We start from the raw sequence: 23,917 nt of genomic DNA, 5'->3' as shown, positions 1-23,917 counted from the left end.
ATCAGAAATAACTTTATTTTTGATTGGTTTGTTTAATTTTTTTGTGGATTAGGCACTGCTTTTACTGTATAGATACATTATTTATGAAGCCTTATCTGAGAAATAGGAGATTTTATCATATTTATTTTTTAATTACAGTTTGTTTATTAGGAGTTTGAGTCAGTGCATTTTTAACAGGACTACTACTGTTTTGGAGAATAAGGTGAATGTTGTACTTTACTCAGGGATGAAAGACATGAAGCCCATTCTAAGATCAGCTAGATGCACTCAGAGAGGGGTTTCATATGTAGATGATCTCAGTCTGCTTCATGCATCACTACAGAAGATCCTGACAGTTAAAAAAGTGACTTTCTACTTGAGAAGGGACCTTATGTTAGAAGGGAAGGGGTGGGGGTATTTACTGGCATTATAGAGAAGAAGGCCTGTTTGGTTTTTGCCTTCTAGAGGAGAGGCCACTACTCTTTAGATCTTGTGAATCACAATGTAATTTTGAGATAACTAGAAATATTGAAAATGCAAGTCATAAGAAGGTCATCTGACGATTATTTCTTACCTGTAAATCTCTCCTTCAATAACCTTTCTCGCACACTGACCATATGAATTGTTCCCAATGCTGAAAACTAGAAGCATATTTCATATTAAATCCTGGCACTGTAATTTGATACGGTTCAACAATTCAAACACTAACTTCTACTCTAAAAGAACACCATGGATCTCCAGTGACTGTGAATTCATATGCCCTTCACTGATAAAACAAGCCATTAACAATCATAATGAAAAATCACACACTTCTTTGTTAAAGCTCAGGTTCAGGCACAATGTTTACATGCACTTAACAAAAAAAATCCTTTAGATGAAAAAGCTTTACAAAAATTGCAAACGCAAAATATCTCAACACACACACCTGCCTAACTACCACGCCTCCTCATGCATACATACAGTATACAGACACTAACACACACCTTTATCATCTATTAGTGCCTCTTCTCACAAAGACACACACTATCCTTCATTGAAGGGAACCTGAAGTGATAGTGAATACAGAGGCTGCCATCTTCATTCTTTTATATACTATGCCAGTTGCCTGGCTGTCATGCTGAGCTCTAGGCTTTTTAGAGTCACACCTGCAACAAGCATGCAGCCAGTGGAGTCAGATGAGAGTTAAAGCATATAATCTGCATACTCCTTCTGGGCCAGTGACAAAGCATTAGAGTCAGTGCATCAGCACAGACATCATGCCACAGGCATTGTTTATTAGAACATGACAATGGCAGCCACCATATCCCTCTCACTTCAGGTTGGCTTTAATGCCCTGAATGATGTTTGTTTTGTCCTGTAGAAAATATTTATAGCTTGTGTTGATAAGTTGACTTTAACTTTTTTACAATAAATTTAAAGCAAGGAGCACAGCAAATGTATTCCTGAGTACCCTGCAGTTGCTTTTTAGGGCAATTTTACACTTGCACATAAATCCTGCATCTGCATCCAATTTTAGGTTACCCTATTTTATCGCAAAGGGCAGCAAAAGCAATAGAAGTCTTTCACACAAGGTATGAGAGACTTTCACACTTATTGTGGTCTGTTGCGGTATGCCGGAACTATCCAAGCCGAAGCAAGGGCAGCAGCGTTTTACCACAGGCACCACACGTAACATGCAGTGCTTGGGGTAATAGAAAACCCATGGATGACACAGTAAGTGTAAATGCTGAAGCCCACTGTGTCCCGGCACGCATAAGCTGACCGAAGGTGATCCCAGTGATGAACTTCCTGCCCAACAGGGAGTACATCGCTGAACAGGGGGTGGCGCTATGCAGTGACTTTTTTGAGGTGCGAGATGTAAAACCAGCCTAAAGGTTTTGTAGTGTTGGATCATCTGGTGCACAGTCTTTACTTTCTATTGCTATTGGATGCAAACAAAAGGGTGTATACCTCTTATAAACAAAGGTTAAAAGGGTCACTTACCTCCTTCATTATCTGTTAGGATAAGAGAATGTGCCCTGCCACATGACACCTGCAAAACCCGCGTATCTTTAGGTTTTTCCAAAGGTAAAGGTACAGGCGAGGGTTCCAGGACATATCCATAACCTTTTGCTTAAAAAAAACAAACAACCAAACAAAAAAGGTACAAGTATGGAACAGCAAGATTAAAATACTTTTCTACAAAGGTCAAGTTCCACTATACAAAAGGTATGGCAAAGATGGAATATTTCCCATAATACAATCTTCATTCTGTGCATCTGAGTTCTGACACCTGCGCATACTCTGATGCTCCAAGTGTAATAAATGGAGGAGCGCACAAAGATAAAACTTTTCCAAACTTGTATTTGCTGACTTGGAAAGGGCTTCTTTAGCAGATATTTGTTGGGACATCAGTGAAGTTGCTGACAGTGACTCCCCACTGTAGTGACTTTTTGTCACACAGTTCTATCTGTGCTGTAAAATCATTCTATCATTTCTGATGTTTGCAGCTAAAGCCATAGAGTCTATGGGATCCAGAGCCTTCCCATTCCATAGGTGAATATCGGACTTATCTTCTGCCACTTTAGGGCTCTTTCACACCAGAATTGCATTCACATTTTGCCTTTTGCTATTTTCACTATGTTGGCCTCAATCGAAATGCAGGAAAAACGCAGCAGAACTACAATTGCCTTTTTAGAAAATTGGAAGCACATTCAGTGTGAATGCATTGCCATGATTTCAATTGTAACTTTGCTGTAGTTGCATTTGAAATTGCAAGCCTTTAAAAAAAACAAAAAAAAAAAACAAACAAAAAAAAAACCATATGCAGCCGGTGTGAAAGGGCCCTATGATTAACTTTAAAATTCTTCCAGTTACATGTGCACACAGCAAAATGATAACTGTATTAGCCGATCCAAGCACAGCACTCTGTTATCCTTCCAGGGATCTAGAAACCACTCCTGAAGCTTAGGGGTAACTGCCCTGTGTGCTCCTACCGGTACTAGGACCACTCTGTAAAGTTGTCCTAGAAAGGGGATTTGTTTGCCCCCCCCCCCCCCAAACATTTGCATGCATTTTAAAGTAGGCACATTGGTTTTTGTTATAGTTCAGGTCCACTTCAGGTCAAGTTCAACAAGTAGAGAAGTACTTGGCACTCTGTGGGATTAAATCAGCACTATGTATAACAGAGTTCTCTCAAGTACTGGATGAGATGTAATTCAGGAAAAAAGTAATGATCAAGTATTTCCACCAAACAAAGTGGTTTGGACACTGTCCACTCTGTACAGTGGGGAGTCTTTATTAGCAGCGCTCAAAATATCACAGTTGTCCATTACCATTGACATGCGGTGGTGAAAGGGAGTGGGTGGAAGGAAAGCAGGCAGGCCGGCACAACATCGGTTCCACGTCTTCAGTGGACGTTTGTTCATCCAAACCACACACGTGAACAAGTATCCGCTCTGGGTGTGAAATGTCCGTTGTGCCGGCCTTGTCTGCTTCCCTCCCACACATACCCTTTCTCCACCGCATGTCAATGGCAATACACAACTGCATGATGTTTTGAAAGCTGCTAATCAAGACTCCCCACTGTATAAAGCAGACAATGCCTGAGCCTCTTTCTTTGGTGGAACCACTTGAAATAAATCAAACCCAAAATGATTAGTCTAATTGCAGCAATGCTAACAATTCATGTGATATCATTTGATGCAGTTAGTCTTCTTACTTCGATCTCTCCTACTCCTGTGAAAGCCAAGTTGGGAATCCTTATTTAGTCCCATTCCCCAAACTTTTGTGATATCAGTTGTCTTGGAAGATATTAGGGTGAAGCCATATCCACAGGCTGCAGATGAAATCTGGGGGAAAAAAATGCAGATTTAGGGTGACCAGTGAAATCTCAGCTTTGATAAAATTCAATTCAGATCACAACTGATATTTAAAGTGGACCCGAGATAAACTTTTGCTCATTGCATAATTGTGTTCCTTTCACAGTTTATAGGGCATTCCTCAAGCCAAATACTTTTTTTGTTTTGTTTTAATACTCTAATTCCCTATAAACTAAACAAGCCTCGCCCACAGCTTTTTAGAGTGCCTTGGCACTGTAGCAAGGGCTTATGGGAGCTCAGTCTGGGCAGGAGGAGGAGGAGGTGTTACTAGCCAGAGATTTCAGAGGCAGAGGGGAGGAGGGAGGACTGAATTTGTCACATTACACACAGGCAAGCTGATAGCATCTCCAGCCCTCAGCCTGTGACAAACAGAACATGGCTGCCCTCATTGTATCACAGGAATAAATAATCAAACTATTGAAGCTGTTTGCAGCTAGATATGCTGTGTAAACTATCTAAAAAAAAAAACTTTAGATAAGATATATAGACAAGTTACTTGTTATAGTTAGTTTTTCATCTCGGATCCGCTTTCATTTCGTGTAGATACATATGAACTGAATACTTCAGATTCTTACATTTATACACCTACATACACACACACACACACCTGTAATTCCTCATATGATTTATTCTACATTGTGAAATACTTAATGAAGGAGTAAGACATTGTTAGTGTTTATTGTACAGGTGCAATCCCTTGGCTGAAATCTATAGCTCTTGGCAAATGAAAACATACTAACATAGCTAGCATAATATTGCCCGTTTAACTCTCTAGTAAGGCTGCATCTAGAATGTGGAAATCAGTTCTGGACACCACCGCATTACAGGAAAGATATTGCAGTTTTAGAGCAGGTGCAGAGACGAGCAACAAAATTGATTAGAGGGATGGATGGTCTCACTTGCCAGGAAAGGTTAGATAAACTGGGCTTATTTAGTATGGAGAAAAGAAGCCTTAGGCTTCTTGCACACAGGGACGTTACAGACGCACGTTAGTGCAGCCTGTAACGCTCCCCCAACGCACAGCAATGTAACACAAGTGGGCTGTTCACACTGCCCACGTTGCGTTACATTGTAACGCAGCAAAGTGCTGCATGCTGTGCGTTCTCCTGTTTGCACATGCTCAGTCATGTTGGGGAGGAGGGGAGAGCGGCCAGGCACATGGCTAATTAATATTCACTGCACTCAGTGACGTGCAGTGTTTACTTCCTGGAGCAGCCGCTCTGTGCGGCGATTGGACGGGCGGGACCACGTGATGCCGCATGCGTCCAAGAGTACGCATCACGGACGCCAGAGTGAGCTGCACAACGCGGCTCACTCCAACGTCCACACCAGAAAGCACCAGGCGTTGCGTTAGGGGCACGTTATGTGCCCTATAACGTCCCCTAAACGCAATGTCCTGGTGTATAACTAGCCTTAGAGGAGATCTAAAAACTCCTTATGGAGGAGGATTTAAAAACTAGGAAGATGTACCACAGGTCATTCATCTGTACCTTCTACATTGCAGCTTTATCATTATGCAATGAGGGATAGTCTATGGACTAGTGTGTATATAAAGATTAATATAGATCTGCTTTAAAAACCATCAGTCCCTTACTTGCTAATTAATTAAATGACCAGACAGATTTACTGCCCATACACAGGTACAATAAAAACATTTGATCTACCCAAACATTCGACCAAATAAAAAAAAAAAATTATTTTCGATCAAGTAAAACAAATAATTATCCAGTTTTGTCAATAAAAATCCATGTTGTAAAAATCTTTATATTCAATCTAATGGAATAATCATATTTAATGAAAAAAAAATAAATTATAAAATTGTACCATGTATGGGCACCATTAAAGACATATACACAATTACATTTTATGTGGCAGAAACCACCGCTCTTAATCATTTGGGTTGAAAGGTAAGGTTTACAGATCTCCCTGATGCCGCTGTCCTCTTTCTGACTGGATTGCTGTCTCCAAACTTCTATCATTACTGTGGGAAGGTCCTGCAGCCTGATGCCCCCAGCGTATCCCCATTAAAAAGCACATTCTGCTTGGCTAGGAACCAAGCAGCACATCTGTACAGATATCATTGCAAGTGGTCTGTGCAGGTGCTTGCAGGTAACAAATATCGCAAGTGGGTTAGTAGCTTAAATCTGGTAAAGCATTCATGTCTGGCTCACTAAAAGGTGAAAGTGTCATTAACCTCCTAGACAATATGATTATTTCCAGATTTTTGTATCTAAAAATGGTACATTGTTTACCACTTTAAATTTAAAAATCCTGTCATAATCAGACTGCCAGTAAAGGCAGCCAGAGAGTCCCAGGTAGCTATTGCACCTGTCCTCTGGGATGTGCCAATAAAGTTTATTGGATTTCACCAACTCCATGGTGTGCTGCGGTCTCTCTTAGGTAAACTTGCATGACTTACCTTTTCATCCATATCCAACCTGTATGGAGTAAGCTGGTACTGCTTTGGTTTCTTTCTTCCTGTGTCAGGTACTACAAAACTTGGGATCCCCAGAGCTCCCGTATGAGAGAAGCCCCACACAAAAACTCTGTCCTTTCTTTTAGATCTCTTCCCGACATACTGAAAGGTCGGGAGCTCCTCTGCAGGTTTGCTTTTCCCCACGGTAGATGAAAGATAGCGCACAAATGTGTGGATCAGAGGGTTTGGGCTACGCACTGCTATAGTGTACATTCTTCTAGGAACTTGAAGCTGGAGGGGAAAAAAAAAGAAAAATACCAACAAAAAGGAAGACAAAAACAAAAGAAAGGGAAAATCAGCGATCAATAAAAGAAAATGAAAGATCTGTCTGACAAGAACTGCTACACAGGACCATTTAAAAAAAAAAAAAATCTTAATGCTAAACTTAACTGAAATGAAGTTAAAAGATACGCAACTGTATGTGTATTAATAATGTAAACTTTGCAGGATTCTTTTTTTAAAATTTTAGGGGTTACATTTTTACTCTAAATTGTGCACAAGTCATGACAGTGTGATCTAAAATATGGTTCATTCAACTCTTCTTGAAAAGGAAACTCAGAGATGGAGGTTTAACCAGAGTATACTTTAAAAAGAAATCAGCGGAAATATGCTCACCAGGCTGTTCCTAGACTCCCCTTTTTCTCCACATACAATGCCTGCAGTCCTAAACTGGGGTTCATTGTAAGAATGCATTGCGGCCTCTTACAGCAATCTTTTCCCCACGTTGCAGAGTGCAGGTACCCACCCCTGCTTTTGTGTAAGCAGGCACCTTCTGTTAGGGATAAGGTCAAACGGACTGGAGGAGACTGCATGGTGGACTCTGTTGATCAGACGGGGAAGAAAGGTACTTACCCGTGTCTAAGTTGCCATGCATGCAGTCACATTGTGAGAGGCAAGGCTTTCAAACATCCTGATTTGGGGACAGAGTATAAGATATGGAATTTTTACACGCGTGATTCTACTTACGTAGTGTATTTAATGAAGTGCCCCAGTGGTCTTGTCTATGTGGGCATGACCAGTGCCCACACAGCAATTGTGCCTGCAACTCTCCTCTTACAAATCTTTTAGAAATGGCAACCGAGAACAAGCGGTCTCGGGCCACTTTATAGAGTGTAGACTCTTCATATCACAGTTAAAAATTCAGATTATTGATGTGTTAAACGTTCATTACGGGTGGTGATAGGTAGTGGGAACTTTTAGTCTAGGTGGATCAGGCGATGAGGGACGCTGGAAGGGGGGGGGGGGGGCTCAACCGAGATTATGATTTCTCTTTGTATATAATCTGTGTTAGATCTGTTGGACTTTGGTGGGGAGGAGAAAATGAATTAGACTAGATGTATGTTATTGGGGGACACCCATTTCGTATGTGTAGATGGTGGGGTGTGTTGTCCTTAAATATTTCTATTTACTGCCTGTTATAATTGATGTAGTTGTGCTCTTTATTCTTCTAAGCCACTCCCCAGCAAGTGCTATTTGTACCTGTGGTGACTACTTTCCCTCCACCTTCCCTCTTTTTGCATAATTCTGTATCAACTCCGACTTATTTGCATCTTAGAATATAAAAATCAGGGCTGTGGAATCGGTACAAATATCATCCGTCTATTCAGTTTATGAAACCACCGACTCCAGGTACCCAAAATTGCTCTGACTCCACAGCCCTTGCAGGGCTAATGGAGTGGGTAGAAAAAACATCAGACTCCTCAGTTAAGGAAACCGCCCGAAAATGCGACAGTTAGATTTACAGAATTTTTCAGAATTCTTATCCGCCTACTCTTTGCCATTCAAGAAATCTGCACATAACATGACATAAGCGTATACTGTATAATATTTAAGATCATGCTTCGGTTGTCATCTCAACCCAATGCTAAAGTACACCTAAGGCCGGATTCACACTATAAGCGCTTTTGTGAGCACTTGTTAAAAAATTGCTCCCATTCACTTCCATTAAAATTGCGGTAAAAATCGCGGTGATTGCTTTTGCGAAAAAACATGTGATTGCGGCAATATTTACACGATTATTACCGCAATTTTAATTAAAATGAAGCAATTTTTTAACAAGCGCTAATCAAATACAGGCGCTCACAAAAGCGCTTATAGTGTGGATCCGGCCTAAAAAAAGTGCAAGTAACACCATTTTTGTGATGTAAGCAAAGCTATATTTACTTGCTTGTTAGTGCCATTAGCAGAAGAATGTAAGGGTCTGCTCCCAATGCATTAATATTTTCTAGATATTTTAAATATATTTCAAACCTCACTAATTTGGACGCAGAAGGCGAGGCAGCCACGCAGGGGCAAGAGGCGCAGAAGGCGAGGCAGCCACGCAGGGGGAAGAGGCGCAGAAGGCGAGGCAGCCACGCAGGGGGAAGAGGCGCAGAAGGCGAGGCAGCCACGCAGGGGGAAGAGGCGCAGAAGGCGAGGCAGCCACGCAGGGGGAAGAGGCGCAGAAGGCGAGGCAGCCACGCAGGGGGAAGAGGCGCAGAAGGCGAGGCAGCCACGCAGGGGGAAGAGGCGCAGAAGGCGAGGCAGCCACGCAGGGGGAAGAGGCGCAGAAGGCGAGGCAGCCACGCAGGGGGAAGAGGCGCAGAAGGCGAGGCAGCCACGCAGGGGGAAGAGGCGCAGAAGGCGAGGCAGCCACGCAGGGGGAAGAGGCGCAGAAGGCGAGGCAGCCACGCAGGGGGAAGAGGCGCAGAAGGCAAGGCAGCCACGCAGGGGGAAGAGGCGCAGAAGGCGAGGCAGCCACGCAGTGGGAAGAGGCGCAGAAGGCGAGGCAGCCACGCAGGGGGAAGAGGCGCAGAAGGCGAGGCAGCCACGCAGGGGGAAGAGGCGCAGAAGGCGAGGCAGCCACGCAGGGGGAAGAGGCGCAGAAGGCGAGGCAGCCACGCAGGGGGAAGAGGCGCAGAAGGCGAGGCAGCCACGCAGGGGGAAGAGGCGCAGAAGGCGAGGCAGCCACGCAGGGGGAAGAGGCGCAGAAGGCGAGACAGCCACGCAGGGGGAAGAGGCGCAGAAGGCGAGACAGCCACGCAGGGGGAAGAGGCGCAGAAGGCGAGACAGCCACGCAGGGGGAAGAGGCGCAGAAGGCGAGACAGCCACGCAGGGGGAAGAGGCGCAGAAGGCGAGACAGCCACGCAGGGGGAAGAGGCGCAGAAGGCGAGACAGCCACGCAGGGGGAAGAGGCGCAGAAGGCGAGACAGCCACGCAGGGGGAAGAGGCGCAGAAGGCGAGACAGCCACGCAGGGGGAAGAGGCGCAGAAGGCGAGACAGCCACGCAGGGGGAAGAGGCGCAGAAGGCGAGACAGCCACGCAGGGGGAAGAGGCGCAGAAGGCGAGACAGCCACGCAGGGGGAAGAGGCGCAGAAGGCGAGACAGCCACGCAGGGGGAAGAGGCGCAGAAGGCGAGACAGCCACGCAGGGGGAAGAGGCGCAGAAGGCGAGACAGCCACGCAGGGGGAAGAGGCGCAGAAGGCGAGACAGCCACGCAGGGGGAAGAGCCGCAGAAGGCGAGACAGCCACGCAGGGGGAAGAGCCGCAGAAGGCGAGACAGCCACGCAGGGGGAAGAGCCGCAGAAGGCGAGACAGCCACGCAGGGGGAAGAGCCGCAGAAGGCGAGACAGCCACGCAGGGGGAAGAGCCGCAGAAGGCGAGACAGCCACGCAGGGGGAAGAGCCGCAGAAGGCGAGACAGCCACACAGAGGGAAGAGACGCAGAAGGCGAGACAGCCACACAGGGGGAAGAGACGCAGAAGGCGAGACAGCCACACAGAGGGAAGAGACGCAGAAGGCGAGACAGCCACAAAGAAGGAAGAGACGCAGAAGGCGAGACAGCCACAAAGAAGGAAGAGACGCAGAAGGCGAGACAGCCACAAAGAAGGAAGAGACGCAGAAGGCGAGACAGCCACGCAGGGGGAAGAGGCGCAGAAGGCGAGACAGCCACGCAGGGGGAAGAGGCGCAGAAGGCGAGACAGCCACGCAGGGGGAAGAGGCGCAGAAGGCGAGGCAGCCACGCAGGGGGAAGAGGCGCAGAAGGCGAGACAGCCACACAGGGGGAAGAGCCGCAGAAGGCGAGACAGCCACACAGGGGGAAGAGCCGCAGAAGGCGGGACAGCCACACAGGGGGAAGAGACGCAGAAGGCGAGACAGCCACACAGGGGGAAGAGACGCAGAAGGCGAGACAGCCACACAGGGGGAAGAGACGCAGAAGGCGAGACAGCCACACAGGGGGAAGAGACACAGAAGGCGAGACAGCCACACAGAGGGAAGAGACGCAGAAGGCGAGACAGCCACACAGAGGGAAGAGACGCAGAAGGCGAGACAGCCACACAGGGGGAAGAGACGCAGAAGGCGAGACAGCCACAAAGAAGGAAGAGACGCAGAAGGCGAGACAGCCACAAAGGAGGAAGAGACGCAGGAGGAGAGACAGCCACACAGGGGGAAGAGACGCAGAAGGAGAGAGACAGCCACACAGGGGGAAGAGACGCAGAAGGGAGACAGCCACACAGGGGGAAGAGACACAGAAGGAGAGACAGCCACACAGGGGGAAGAGACGCAGAAGGAGAGACAGCCACACAGGGGGAAGAGACGCAGAGGGAGAGACAGGCACACGGGGAAGAGATGCAGAAGGAAAGACAGCCACACAGGGGGAAGAGATGCAGAGGGAGAGACAGCCACAAACAGGAAGAGACACAGGAGGAAAAGACTGCCACAAGGGGTAGGGAAACAGTGACAATAGTGGGGTATACAGCCTGAACTTACCAAGCCTCAGTCAGCGTCGCATTAAGGAATCTCAGCCCATTCATTGCTCCAATCTACACAGCATCAGAAATCTGCAGTATCCCGGTAAGGCACATCCATTCCACACACGTGAATACACAGAGCTCAAAAAGGACCCCGCTCTACTCTGCACTCTGCAGGCTGACCTTTAAATGTCTGTTTCCAAGTGTTTAAACAAACTCTGCATGTTTCAGTCTGTCGCTTATTAGTCAGCCTGCTTAGGAAAGGAGGGTCCTTCTGGCTCTATGTACTCTCATGTAGTAGATGTGCCGCTGCAGATCACTGATGTAAGTGATAAATGGCTGCGATTCCTCCTCTGCTCAGCCAGGACACGGGAGGGGGGGGGGCAGGTGCTCCGCGGGACATGCCTCCCAAACCTGGTAGTCCTGCTGAATCGTGAATAAAAGACCTCTGTCCTGCGTGCCTTCTGCCTCTGGTACTGCCCTCTTTCTCTGTATATGCTGCCTCTGCACCCCTCCTCTATAACCATTAGCCCGTTCTGAAGCTATTTGCCTTGCAATTGGAACTCTTTGTAATGCATCCCTGTGTCATTATAATAACCCCCATAGCAGCAGTCCACAAGCATTTCTCACCAGAGTCACTATCCTGTGACAGTTCTCACAGCAGCATGGTCGGAAGCATAGTTTTGCGTCACGTGAAACGTCACATGACACACACAGAGTCATGTGATGAAATACTTGCGGGATGTTGCTACGATACCGTCCACGATGCTGCCTGCAGGTGTTCAGGTGTGGAAGTAGCGGAATGGGCACAAGTGGACTGAGTGCCTGGTATATGAATCAACCAACCAGTCTGCAGAGCAGTGAGAGCACCTAGTCTGTCTGTAATGCAGAACCACCTATCTCTGTATGGCTCTCAGGCGGGTCCATTCACACTTGTCAGTCTGCATCAGATCCGTTTATAATTTTGTATTGTCAGCGATTTTTCAGGACAGGAGGATGTGGTTTCCCATGTAGCCTACTATGGTTGAATTGCAACAGCCCGGCCAGACCATAACGGATCATCGGATGATGGGAGCCCATATGTGCAAAAGGCAAGCAAAAGAAAAACGTTTTTTTTTAACCACTTGAGGACTCAGCCTTTACCCCTCCCCCCCCCCCCCTTAAGGACCAGCGTGTTATTTTATGATCTGTGCTGGGCGGGCAGCCCCCAGCACAGATCAGGTTGCAGGCAGAGCGATCAGATCACCCCCCTTTTTTCCCCCTCTGATCGCTCCTGCCTGCCTGGGTGTTGCAGGGGGGGGGGCACCTCAAAGCCCCCCTCCGCACGAAATTCCCCCCTCCCTCTCCTCCCTGGTGATCGGGGCTGCACAGGACGCTATCCGTCCTGTGCAGCCTGTGACAGGGCTGTCACATGGCGGCGATCCCCGGCCGCTGATTGGCCGGGGATCGCCGATCTGCCTTATGGCGCTGCTGTAGCAGCAGCGCCGTTCAATGTAAACAAAGGAGACAAATGTCTCCTGCGTTTACATTTAGTCTGCAAGCCACGATCAGCGGCTCGCAGGCTATTCACGGAGACCCGCTCCGTAATCTAACAGGAAACCTTTCCTGATTAATTAGGGAGGCACCTGGCTGGCGACGCAGATGGGCGTCGCTGGTCCTCCAGCTACCACTTTGCCGCCGCACGGTATGAGTGTGCGGTCGGAAAGTGGTTAATGCAAAATCGCAAAGTGGAACAGAGATCACAATAGGCCCAGGAGAAACCATGTGCGTACCCGCATGCAGTTTCTGATTGCGGCAAAAAAGGCACACACATTTGCCAAGTGTTAGGGCCGATTCACACTTGTTATTAAGGGCTCTTTCACACCAGAGCCCTCTTTTGGCGTTTTAACGCAAACGGTATCATTCATAAATGAGCTGTCGGTAAGGAGAATCAATGCAGGAAAACACCGCTGCTGGTATTTTAGACTTCTGGGTGGGCACTCATAAAAAAGTGTTCAGGTGCGATAGCACTGCGGAGATTCCCCGAACTAGGCTGGCGGTAGGCTTGCCGAGACACAGGAAGCTGCCGAGTTGATACATTTCTCCGTGTTCCGCTCTACTGCAGCTGCCTGGGAGGTCTGTGTCTCCATTAACTTTACATTGGTATCGCCACATCAGAGGGAGCGGTATTTCCCGTCCTCATACCGCTTGTGGTATTCTTTATGAATTTACATTTTGTTACATTTGTTCCGATAATCACCGCACAAGGCGGTGATTTATCACTCTGCTCGGTAGTGTCAGTTTTTCATGCGGAAAGAGGCTTTATGAATGCCGAACTTGCTGAGTGTTCGGTAAAGTCAGCTGTTTTAAGCATTTCCACATGCGGAAATGCTTTATGAATGATAGCCAAGGTCTATACTTTGCATTAACCAAGGTAAAAGGAAAGTCCATAGACTTTCATTTTACCTTTCACACCCGACGCTGCGCTTCGATGCGTTGCGGTACAACGCATCCCGGCATATTTTATCGTCGAGAATCGGCGCTTCCCCTTCGGGTAAATTAACTACTACCACCGCTACTCAGCGTCGCATCGCAGATTTCCGACGACACGCCGAAACGCCTGCAGGAGCCGTTCTGCACGTTTTGAGTGTGTAACCGGCCTCAAACATATCCATGGCTCAGTTTTTGGGCCCGGACCAAAATCGGAGCCATGGGTACCAATGTTAAAAATAGCACCTAATTAAAAAAAATTTGCCTAATTAAAAAACTGATCCGTGGGGGATCCAGCTTGAAAAACAGGACGGAGGGTCCGGATTTGTCGGCACTTCACGGAGCCCGGATACACAGAGGGGTAGTGGCAGGCAATACAAAAATATATCTTCTTCTATGCAGACACAGAAACGGAGGTAGATCTGGATTGCCTACTGCCTGCTCCTCTCCTCTACGTCACCACCATGGGTGTCCTGGTATGCTGGAGGCGGAAGCATCCAGGAAGGGGGGCAGCAGGGACGGCGGTCGGCTCCCCTCCCTCACCTGGGTCCCCCCTCCCTCGGTCCACCCGTTTGAAATGGGTGGACTGAGCCTAACACAACGGCTATACGGTACATAATCGTGCCATTTAGCTGCCCGATTCCCAGAGTTAAGCACCTTGCGGTTGCAAAACAATGCAATGGAAGCATTGTAACCACAAGGGCTCTTTCACACAAATGGCTGACAGCAGCACACTTAAAGGACAACTAAAGCGAGAGGAATATAGTGGCTGCCATATTTATTTCCTTTTAACCTCCTTGCCGGTTATCCCGAGCTCAGCTTGGGGTAACCTGCGTAGGAGGATTTGTCAGGCCCCGCTGGGCCGATTTTCAAATTTTTTTTTTACTGCACGCAGCTAGCACTTTGCTAGCTGCATGCAGTTTCCGCTAGCCGCCGATTCGCCGCTACCCGCCGCGCTGCCCCCCCCCCCCCTTCTAGACCCCTTGCGCAGCCTGGCCAATCAGTGCCAGGCAGCGCTGAGGGGTGGATCGGGATTCCCTCTGACATCGGTGACGTCATCCCGATCCCAGCAGTAAATCCCGTTCTGAACGGGATTTCCTGCTTACTCTGATCGCCAAAGGCGATCGGAGTGGATAGGGGGATGCCGCTTGTCAGCGGCTATCATGTAGCGAGCCCTGGGCTCGCTACATGATTTAAAAAAGAAAAAAAAAGTGCTGCGCTGCCCTCTTGCCGCCAGAATTGTAACGGTAAGGGGGTTAAACAATACCAGTTGCCTGGCTAGCCTGCTGGTCCTCTGCCTCTAATGCGGTTATCCATAGACCCTGAACAAGCATGCAGCAGATCTGCTGACATTTTTGTCAAATCTGACAAGATTATCTGCATGCTTGTTTCTGGTGTGATTCAGACACTACTGCAACCAAATAGACCAGCAGGGCTGCCACACAACTGGTATTGCTTAAAAGGAAATAAATATGCCTCCATATACCTCTCACTTCAGTTGTCCTTCAAATACTTGTCAGCTGCTCTTGTTTACATGCAGGGCGCTCGCTGGGGATTACTGCATGTGCATTTGAGTGGGTGGCAGCCATCCCTGGACGCTACGTGCTGCATTTTTTTTTTTTACTGATGCCAGAAAGATCAGGGCAGCTAGGCAACTGGCATTGCTTAACCTTCTCAGGGTGGAAAAAGGAAGCCAGGTGCTGTAGTCCCAAGCCTGGCTCAAGGTTGCTGCCGGGAGTTATGGGGAGCATCACAGCGGCACTTAGAACTCACGTCCCCTGGAATCCAGATGCTTGCAGCCAGTCTTCTTCTGGTGCTCGGAGGCTCTCAATCCCTCAGGTGAAATGATTGTTTCTCACATGATGACAGAAGGCGATCTCACCACAGGGGTAGCACGCCACCTGGATGACAGAAGGGAGAAATGCAGTGCTGGATCCCAGGGAGGCAAGTAATGTGAAGGGGCCTGCGGCAAGTGGCGTAGCAGTAGGGGTTGCAGATGTTGCGACCACATCTGGGCCCTCCCTCACAGTATTAGTTCTCTATTGGTCCTGTGCTGGTAATAATCACTTCTATAGATGCTCTAAATAGTTGTAATCAATAACAAGCTGTTCCCCATTCTTGCACCTCTGACACTGTGGTTGTCCTTGACAGGTTTTGGTGCACCTTATCAATTGTTATGTAAGGAGTGCTTGGGAGAGCCCCGTGTAAAACTTGCACCAGGGCCCATAGCTCCTTAGCTACACCACTGGCTGGGGGTATAATTTGTGCCTTACTTTTAGGGTCTAAAAGCTAAAGAAAAAAATTGTACCACTTTTAGATCCTAAAATTAGGAAAGAATCACACCACCAGGGAGTTTAAGGCCCCTTTCACACTTATACCATTGCAACATACAAAATTGGTGCTTCGTGACACCGAAGTAACTGATCTCGGCATGGTGGGTACAGACATAGTAGTGCACTGCATGCAGTACATTAATGCAACATATGCATTTCCACCATTAGTGAGGCATACTCTAATGGTACTGTGTGCCTCACTGTATTGCCACACCACACCAGTAACAGAGGCAAGTAAGTGTAAAAGGGGCCTAAAAGGAAATAGATATGGCATATGCCTCTCGTACTGCTGTCATCCATTCTTGTGAAAGAGCTCTTCAGGTAACCATGGAGAGGCACCCCTGCAAGAGTGAAGACAGGAGGGCACGGAGTAACGGAGGAGCATGTTAGCCTGGACAGGTGAGTGGTTAAGCTGCCGGGAACTTTGCAGGGGCCCCACTAATATAAAGTTGGGGCGACATTGGGGGAGTAAGATGGCAGACGGCTCGGGGGACCTGGTGGGGGAATTTGACAACAAAGCTCCCCTAATTATGCTAATTTCTGTCAGGGGGGCCCCCTCAGGTTAATTGTGCCTGGGGGCCCCATTGTAATTAGAAGCAGCCCTGCTGTAACGTATAGTATTCCTATATGGCTTATTCATGTTATTGTCATACTGATTCAATATGCATACAGCTGTTTTGGAGTGGTTACACCACATGCGCGTCAAACATGGCATGTGTAGTGTTAGGGCCTGTTTCCACTACACGCAGATTGGATGCAGAAAAACTGACTCCAATGAATGCCTATGGGCCTGTTTCCACTAAACACAATTGTTCTGAGGCAGATTTTCCCATAGGCATTCATTGGAGTCAGTTTATCTGTATTCATTCTGCATTCAATCTGCGTGTAGTGGAAATAGGCCCTTACCCAACACTGCCATTCGGCTACATGTAGTTGCAACGAAAAGGCGCTTATGGCCACCAGCTGGGAGGCTAAACTGCCCGACAAGCGAGCAGTTCAGCTGCCCATTGAAAAGAGGCCTTAACCTCTTGAGGACCTCAGTGTTAAACCCCCCTAATGACCAGGCCATTTTATGTTAAATGGGCCACTGCAGCTTTAAGGCCAAGCTGCAGGACCGCACAACACAGCGCACAAGTGATTCCCCCCCCCCCCTTTTGTCCCCACCAACAGAGCTCTCTATTGGTGGGGTCTGATCGCCCCTGCAGTGTTTTTTTTTTATATATAAATAATTATGGGTTTTTTTTTAAATTAAATTTATGTATTTTTTAACATTTTTTCCCTTTCGACCCTCCCACCCCCCAGGCAGCCAATAATGGCAATCGGCTGTCATAGGCTTCAGCCTCTAAGAGCCGATCGCTCTCTTGTCCCCCAGGGGGACAGCCGTGTCACAAGGCTGTCCCCACTACAGCGCTGCTACAGATCGCAGCGCTGTACAATACAATTAAGCGGCGCCGCTCGGAGACTGAAGGTGGTGCTCCGCTCCGCCCACCAAGCAGCAGATGCGCGCGCAGCCTGCGCGCGATCTCCTGCAAATGCAAGCCCCAGGACTTTACGGGGCTAACGCCGCAGCCACGCCCATCGGCGTGACGCGGTCGGAAAGTGGTTAAAACGGACCTGAAGAGATTAATAAAAAAAAAAAAGTTTCACTTAGCTGGGGCTTATGTCAGCCTGAGCCCACAAAGTTACCAAGTGAGCCTCCGTTCCCCCATCGCAGCTTAGTTTTCCTGGCAGTCACATTCCACCAGGGCTGTGGAGTCGGTACAAAAATCGTCCGACTCCTCATTTTATGAAACCTCCGACTCCAGGTACCCAAAATTGCTCCAGCTCCTCGACTCTGACTCCTTAGTCTAATTTTTAGAAAGGCTATGGATTTGGTTCAAAAATCATCTTAACTGAAACCACTGACTCCAGGTACCCAAAATTGCTCCGACTCCACAGCCCTGCATTCCACTGCGAGATTTTCTCGTACTACGCAGGATGCTCCTGGCCACAGGAGCAAGTGCGTGGATGTGCATGGCCAGGGCCGTTCATGTGCAGTGGGCGTCGACGTGGACAAAAGTGAGCCATGGCGGGGGAACGGAGGCTCGTTTCAGGACGGCATGGGCACAGTACGGCTGCAGGGGGCTGGTAGATGCCCCAGGTAAGTGAAACTTTTTTTCTTTAATCTCTTGAGGTCTGCTTTAAAAACCTTTTGAATGTATTTATTTAATTATTTGCAGATTGTTTTTTCCCTCAGTGAGGCCTAGTGCACACCATAGCGGTTCGGCTGCATTTTGCGATGCGCTTGCGGCTGCGGATACGCTTGGGTAATGTATTTCATTGGGCTGGTGCACACCAGAGCGGGAGGCGTTTTGCAGAAACGCATACTCCCGGGGTGAGGCATTTTTTTGATTGTGGAGGCGTTTCTGCCTCAATGTTAAGTATAGGAAAAACGCAAACTGCTCTGAAAAACGGCAGTTCAGAGCGGTTTTGCTGGCGTTTTTGTTACAGAAGCTGTTCAGTAACAGCTTTACTGTAACAATATCTGAAATCTACTACACCAAAAACGCTTCACAAAAACGCAAAATGCTAGCTGAAACGCTACAGAAAAATAACAAAAAGCGTTTCAAAATCTGCTAGCATTTTGCAGATCTGCTAGCGGGTTTTGGTGTGCACCGTGCCTGAAAGTGCACCTGCTTTTTAAACAACAATAAGCTTTTTCCTCTGTAGTGCATGATAAGGTAGCCATACACTGGTCGATTTTCCATCAGATCGACCAACAGATAGATCCCTCTCTGGTTGAATCTGATCAGAGAGGGATCCTATGGCTGCCTTTACTGCAAACAGATTGTGAATCGATTTCAGCATGAAATAGTTTCACCATCTGTGAAGCTGCCGGTGCCAGGCCCCCCCCCCCCCCCCCCCCCCGCGCTGTACATTAACTGCTCCGACGGCACAAGTCCCCCAGTCTCCACTGTCTTCTTCTCCGCGCTGGGCTCCGAGTCCGGCTGGCTTCACTGAACTTCCTGTCCGGGGTACAGTAGAGGGCCGGGACAGGAAGTTCAGTGAAGCCAGCCAGACTCGGAACCCAGCGTGGAGAAGAAGACAGTGGAGAGAGCGGGGACACGCGACGGCGGAACAGGTAATGTATTGCAGCTAGCGTCAGTCGTCAGGCATTCGAACGCCGCTATCGACGCACTCCCGAACCGCCGGCGATTGAGCAAAATCTTCCGCACAGACGGATCAAAGGGAACGATTGATTTCGGACGGAAATCGATCGTTCTGTCAGCGTTTGCGCAACAATTTCACAGCTGCTGTATATCGGCGGGAAAATCATTAGGTGTATGGGCCCCTTTAAACAATACATCGATTATATTGCTATGCACAATGATTTCAGTGCACAACAAGTTTAGGTAATTTTAAAAGTAGGAAGCTTTTTGTAATACTGTATTACACAATAGCACTGTGGTAGGTAATGATGAAAGGTGCTAGTACAAAACATTGTGACACTATTTCCTTTTCAAGCTGTTGTTGCCACAGTTTCTTGGTTTTGTTCCTGTAACATTTACTTCCTGGGGATATTTTAGCTGTTTGTAAATCTATGCAAAAATTGACCCATGGTTTCACTCACCACATAGAACTAGATGTAAATGAACCTGCAGTACATTCGGCGCTAAGCAAAATGTACAGCAATGATGATAGCTAACGTCTTCTAATTAATTATTGAATATAATTATAACTGTGGAAATATTATGCTGTTGTATTGGCTATGCGAAAACATTGCTTTTTTGATATGCATGATTTTTATATGTTGTAATAAATTGTTATTTTAACTGGTTACCAGATGATTTGACTCAAAATATTTACCCATTCTTATTCTGGACGATCAAAATAAATGAGGTTTCCCTTGAAAGCCCCTAATAGCGCTAAAAAAAGATTAGCATATTATAAGGGACCAAGGGATATCTTACATAGGTTGATAACTTGTTAACTTTTATCACTGACAAAATACTGATGTGAATAAATAAAATGGTTGTTATATAAAAGGATAGCAACCTTTGTGGAGAGAAAAACTCTTCAAGAGATCTGTCAGCTGCCCGTACACCACAGGCCAATTCCAGAATTATTTCAGCATGAAATATCTTGGGAATCGGGCAAGTCCACCGTCTTATACATTACCCGTGTCCCCCACCGCATGGTGACAATCCTTCTTCGGGACCCCCCTACTCTTCCATTAGTGGTATACTCCCCGCTGGTGCAAAATCACGTGGCATACAGAAACTTAACTAGAAATGATTACAGTCCCAAGTCACAAGCGTATTATCAGAGTTTGCGGAGACACCATGGGTGTCTCAAAAAGTTCTCAACAATGTTGAATAGTTAGAAGAACTCGCCTTTAACCTCCTTGCCGGTTATCCCGAACTCAGTTCGGGGTAACCTGCGCAGGAGGATTTCTCAGGCCCCGCTGGGCCGATTTGCATAATTTTTTTTTCCTACACGCAGCTAGCACTTTGCTAGCTGCGTGTAGTACGCGATCGCCGCCGATTCGCCGCTACCCGCCGCGCCGAGCCGCCCCCCCCGCCCCAGACCCCTGCGCAGCCTGGCCAATCAGTGCCAGGCAGCGCTAAGGGGCGAATCGGGATTCCCTCTGACGTCACGACGTCGGTGAGGTCATCCCGCCCGGCCGCCATGGCGACCGGGGAAGCCCTGCAGGAAATTCCGTTCTCAATGGGATTTCCTGCATACTCTGATCGCCGAAGGCGATCGGAGTGGGTGGGGGGATGCCGCTGCTCAGCGGCTATCATGTAGCGAGCCCTGGACTCGCTACATGATTTAAAAAAAAAATTTTTTAAAAAGTGCGGCGCTGCCTCCTTGCCGGATTTTTTAGACCAGCAAGGAGGTTAACATCCGAACTGAAACTTTGGTACTTTTCCATTAGCCGGTCGCATCCACTAGGTGGCGATAAAACTCCACCAGAATTACATCTTTCCCTACCATCCATGGCGGCCTGGAGGGGGGAGTAGTAATTAACGCCACCTAGTGGATGCGCCCGGCTAACGGAAAAGTAACCGAAACTTCTATTGTTCTGTGTTACATGCTCTGTCCTAACACCTAATTGGTGTCAGTACCAATATATACAGTACATTGTTCATTGACATATTTTGGTATACGGTAATTGAATTCTAAACTTCTGATCCCCTTTTACTTGCACTTTCAGTATTTTACTATATGAACAGCTTTCTGATTGTTGTTTATGATGTCATTGCAATACATTCTCAATAAACATGTTTAAAAAAATAAATATATTATTGCACAGATTTTAGTAAGCACACAAATGCAGAAATAATAATTTAATTAATACATAATACTTGGTGACAAAAAACTGGGTCATCTGCCACTAAGGAGTGGAGGTGGTTTCCACAGGCAAAACAAGAAGCTATGCAGGCAATACTTACAGTTACTGATTGTTCAGCAAACTGATGGTGAACTAGAACTTCTAGGAGTGTGTAAGCCACTAAAAAGGACTAAAAAGCCCTCTTCTAAAATCCACTATGCAAAACCTGTTTTAAGAAGGCAAATGTCTTTTTTGCACAGCATTTTAGTGAGAGGGCTTTTCGGTCCTTTTTAGCCCTTTACACACGCCTAGAAGTTTTGTTTCCAGTCTGTATGCGTGTTGGATTAGTATGGCTCTGTACAATTAACAAACTGACACATCATTGCATCTCAGTGGTTTCCGGAGGTGTGTTTTGACTTTCAGGGACAACAAAGGAATACTTTGTATATTTAGTAGTGATGCACTGTGACCTCATATGCTCACTCCAACCTAAATAATTGCAAATACCTTCTGTTTTAGGAAGGCACTTTTCTGTTTTGCTATGCAGGCAATAGAACGTAAAGGTCATGGTATTTAAAAGACAGTGTTATGAAAGTCACAGTGCTGATTGTCAGCACACAACATTAAACATTTACTGAAACAAAAATAATGATTTAGGATGGTTAGGTCTCTATTTGGATCTTGTTCTTTGTATGGTCAGTGCACCGGTCCAAAATAAGCGCCTTGCTTGGTCTGGCTGGAATAGCAGGTTGGGCTTTCGACATATTTTCTTCCTCTTTTTCTGCTTCTTCTAAAATAAAAAAAAAAAGTTGTTTAAAGAGGAACTTCAGTTAAAATAATATAATAAAAAAGTGATTCATTTTTACAATAATTATGTATAAATGATTTAGTAAGTGTTTGCCCATTGTAAAATCTTTCCTCTCCCTGATTTACATTCTGACTTTTATCACATGGTGACATTTTAACTGCTGGCAGGTGATGTCAGTGGAAGGAGATGCTGTTTGGTTTTTTTGGCAGTTGGAAACAGCTGTTATTTCCCACAATGCAACAAGGCTCCCACAGTGTGATGTCAGAACCATGGTCCTGACATCACACTGTGGGAGGGGTTTCACCACAATATCAGCCGTACAGAGCCCCCTGATGATCCGTTTGTGAAAAGGAATAGATTTCTCATGTAAAAGGGGGTATCAGCTACTGATTGGGATGAAGTTCAATTCTTGGTTACAGTTTTTCTTTAAACAAGATAAGATATAATTCATGGAATTGAGTTAAAAGCCGAATGCAATGAATCAACATAAATTAAGAGAAATCCTACAAGCAGAGACATCAACAGCAATCTAAACAAAATAACAGATGTACTAACCTTTTCCTACACCATCTAAAATTACAATACAGGTAGTCCCCGGTTAACGAACGAGATAGGGACTGTGGGTTCATTCTTTAACCTGAATCTGTTCTTAAGTCAGAACACTGTGCCATCTCTATCCCCTGTTCCTCTTCTGTGCCTCCGGTGTCCCCCTCTGTGTCACATCTGCCCTCTGTACCTGCTTATACAAGTTTAAAAGCCATTTTTTTTTCTTTGAATTTTTTTTTTAAATCACTTATCTCAAAAACTCCAATTTTTAAAACATTTTTTTACTTGTTCCCATCTAAACACAGAATTCATGCCGTTCGTATCGGCGGGTCGTTCGTAAGTCGAGGACTACCTGTATACTAGTATTTACACCTTAAGGTGGATCCGAGATACAATGTGGGGTCATTACAAATGGCCTCCTCACAAATATTAAATTGTATTTTTTTTTTTATAGTAAACTCTGATTTAGTAGCCTCCACCAAATCTTGCCAAAAAAAGCCAAGTAGCCATCAAGGGTGGGCCCAAAGCAGTTACTTGCCTAGGTGCTCATTTCTATTTAATTGCCTCTGTTGGCTCCTCTTTAAAGAGGAGCTTTACGAAAGGATTATAGTAGAGAGAAAAAATCAAGATAGTGCAAAGTGAGCCATTAAAATAGAAGCTAAATCAAGATATTGCAAAGTGAGCCATTAAAATAGAAGCTAAATCAAGAAATAATTGATATTCGCTTTGTAATTTGTTCATGCTTTTTTATCCCCTGTGAACCCTCAGGTCAGCATCTTTACTGCTAGCAGACAAGAAATGCAATGAGGTTCACCAAAAGAAAACTGTCATGGCTATGAAATCACACCATAGGAGGGGTTTCACCTCAATCTCAGCCACACAGACATCCCTGATGATCTATTTGAGAAAAGGATTTCTCATGGAAAAGGGGGTATCGGCTACTGATTGGAATGAAGATCACACCTGGGTTAAAGTTCCTCTTTGATGAATACAAAATATTATATTATTCAAAAATATAATCTGCAGTTCAACTAATAATTATATGACGGCAGAACAGAAGGAAGTATAAAGCTGTAACTTGTATTTGCTTCTGATTTGGCCACTAGGAGATGATGACTTTGAGTCTTCACCTTTTTTTTAGTGTTCAAAGATTTTTTATTAAAGTAGCAAGTGAACAGATTCTTACAAATTATATAGAATATCAACAAATGTAACATATAACTGTATATCAGGAAGGTAATTCTGGGAGAACATACACCACTCCAGACATTAGCGGCACATAAATGTGGGGTTCAACACAATACAGCATAATTATCCATTTTATAAGTTAGAGTAAAAGGTAAGGGCATTAACGCTCAGACATCACTTAAGTGAAGCCGGCATTTGAATTTGCCAGTATATAT

General features: G+C 46.3%; 2 protein-coding genes and 1 long non-coding RNA gene across 6 annotated transcripts in view; 1 reads left to right on the top strand and 2 right to left on the bottom strand.

Moving 5' to 3' along the window:
• Nucleotides 1-12,084, bottom strand: part of RCC1L (RCC1 like) — a 31,400-nt gene extending 19,316 nt beyond the window's left edge. Inside the window, exons 1-5 of one of the 3 annotated variants that reach the window (XM_068268538.1) lie at nucleotides 11,675-12,084; nucleotides 6,259-6,546; nucleotides 3,680-3,809; nucleotides 1,963-2,091; nucleotides 554-620 (exon numbers count right to left, since the gene is read on the bottom strand). In XM_068268538.1, the coding sequence (XP_068124639.1) occupies nucleotides 554-620; nucleotides 1,963-2,091; nucleotides 3,680-3,809; nucleotides 6,259-6,546; nucleotides 11,675-11,767 (707 nt within the window). In that variant the 5' untranslated portion in view covers nucleotides 11,768-12,084. Of the gene's footprint in view, nucleotides 1-553; nucleotides 621-1,962; nucleotides 2,092-3,679; nucleotides 3,810-6,258; nucleotides 6,547-11,063; nucleotides 11,188-11,674 lie in introns of those variants that run through there. The other 2 variants (XM_068268540.1, XM_068268539.1) reach the window with 2 other exon arrangements.
• On the top strand, nucleotides 11,763-23,533 carry LOC137546274 (uncharacterized). Its single transcript, XR_011026211.1, has 2 exons — nucleotides 11,763-12,135; nucleotides 23,283-23,533. It is a non-coding gene; the product is annotated as an uncharacterized lncRNA (long non-coding RNA).
• The window catches only part of NCF1 (neutrophil cytosolic factor 1), a 30,749-nt gene continuing 28,000 nt past the window's right edge, over nucleotides 21,169-23,917 (bottom strand). For both annotated transcript variants that reach the window (XM_068268541.1, XM_068268542.1), the window contains one exon: nucleotides 21,169-21,950. In XM_068268541.1, the coding sequence (XP_068124642.1) occupies nucleotides 21,823-21,950 (128 nt within the window). In that variant the 3' untranslated portion in view covers nucleotides 21,169-21,822. The remainder of the gene's footprint in view (nucleotides 21,951-23,917) is intronic.

This window comes from Hyperolius riggenbachi, chromosome 2 (genome assembly GCF_040937935.1).
Source record: "Hyperolius riggenbachi isolate aHypRig1 chromosome 2, aHypRig1.pri, whole genome shotgun sequence".
In the NCBI taxonomy this organism is placed as follows: Eukaryota; Metazoa; Chordata; class Amphibia; order Anura; family Hyperoliidae; genus Hyperolius; species Hyperolius riggenbachi.
Note: the sequence above shows the minus strand (reverse complement) of the source record. Positions and strands in the feature narration are given on the sequence as shown.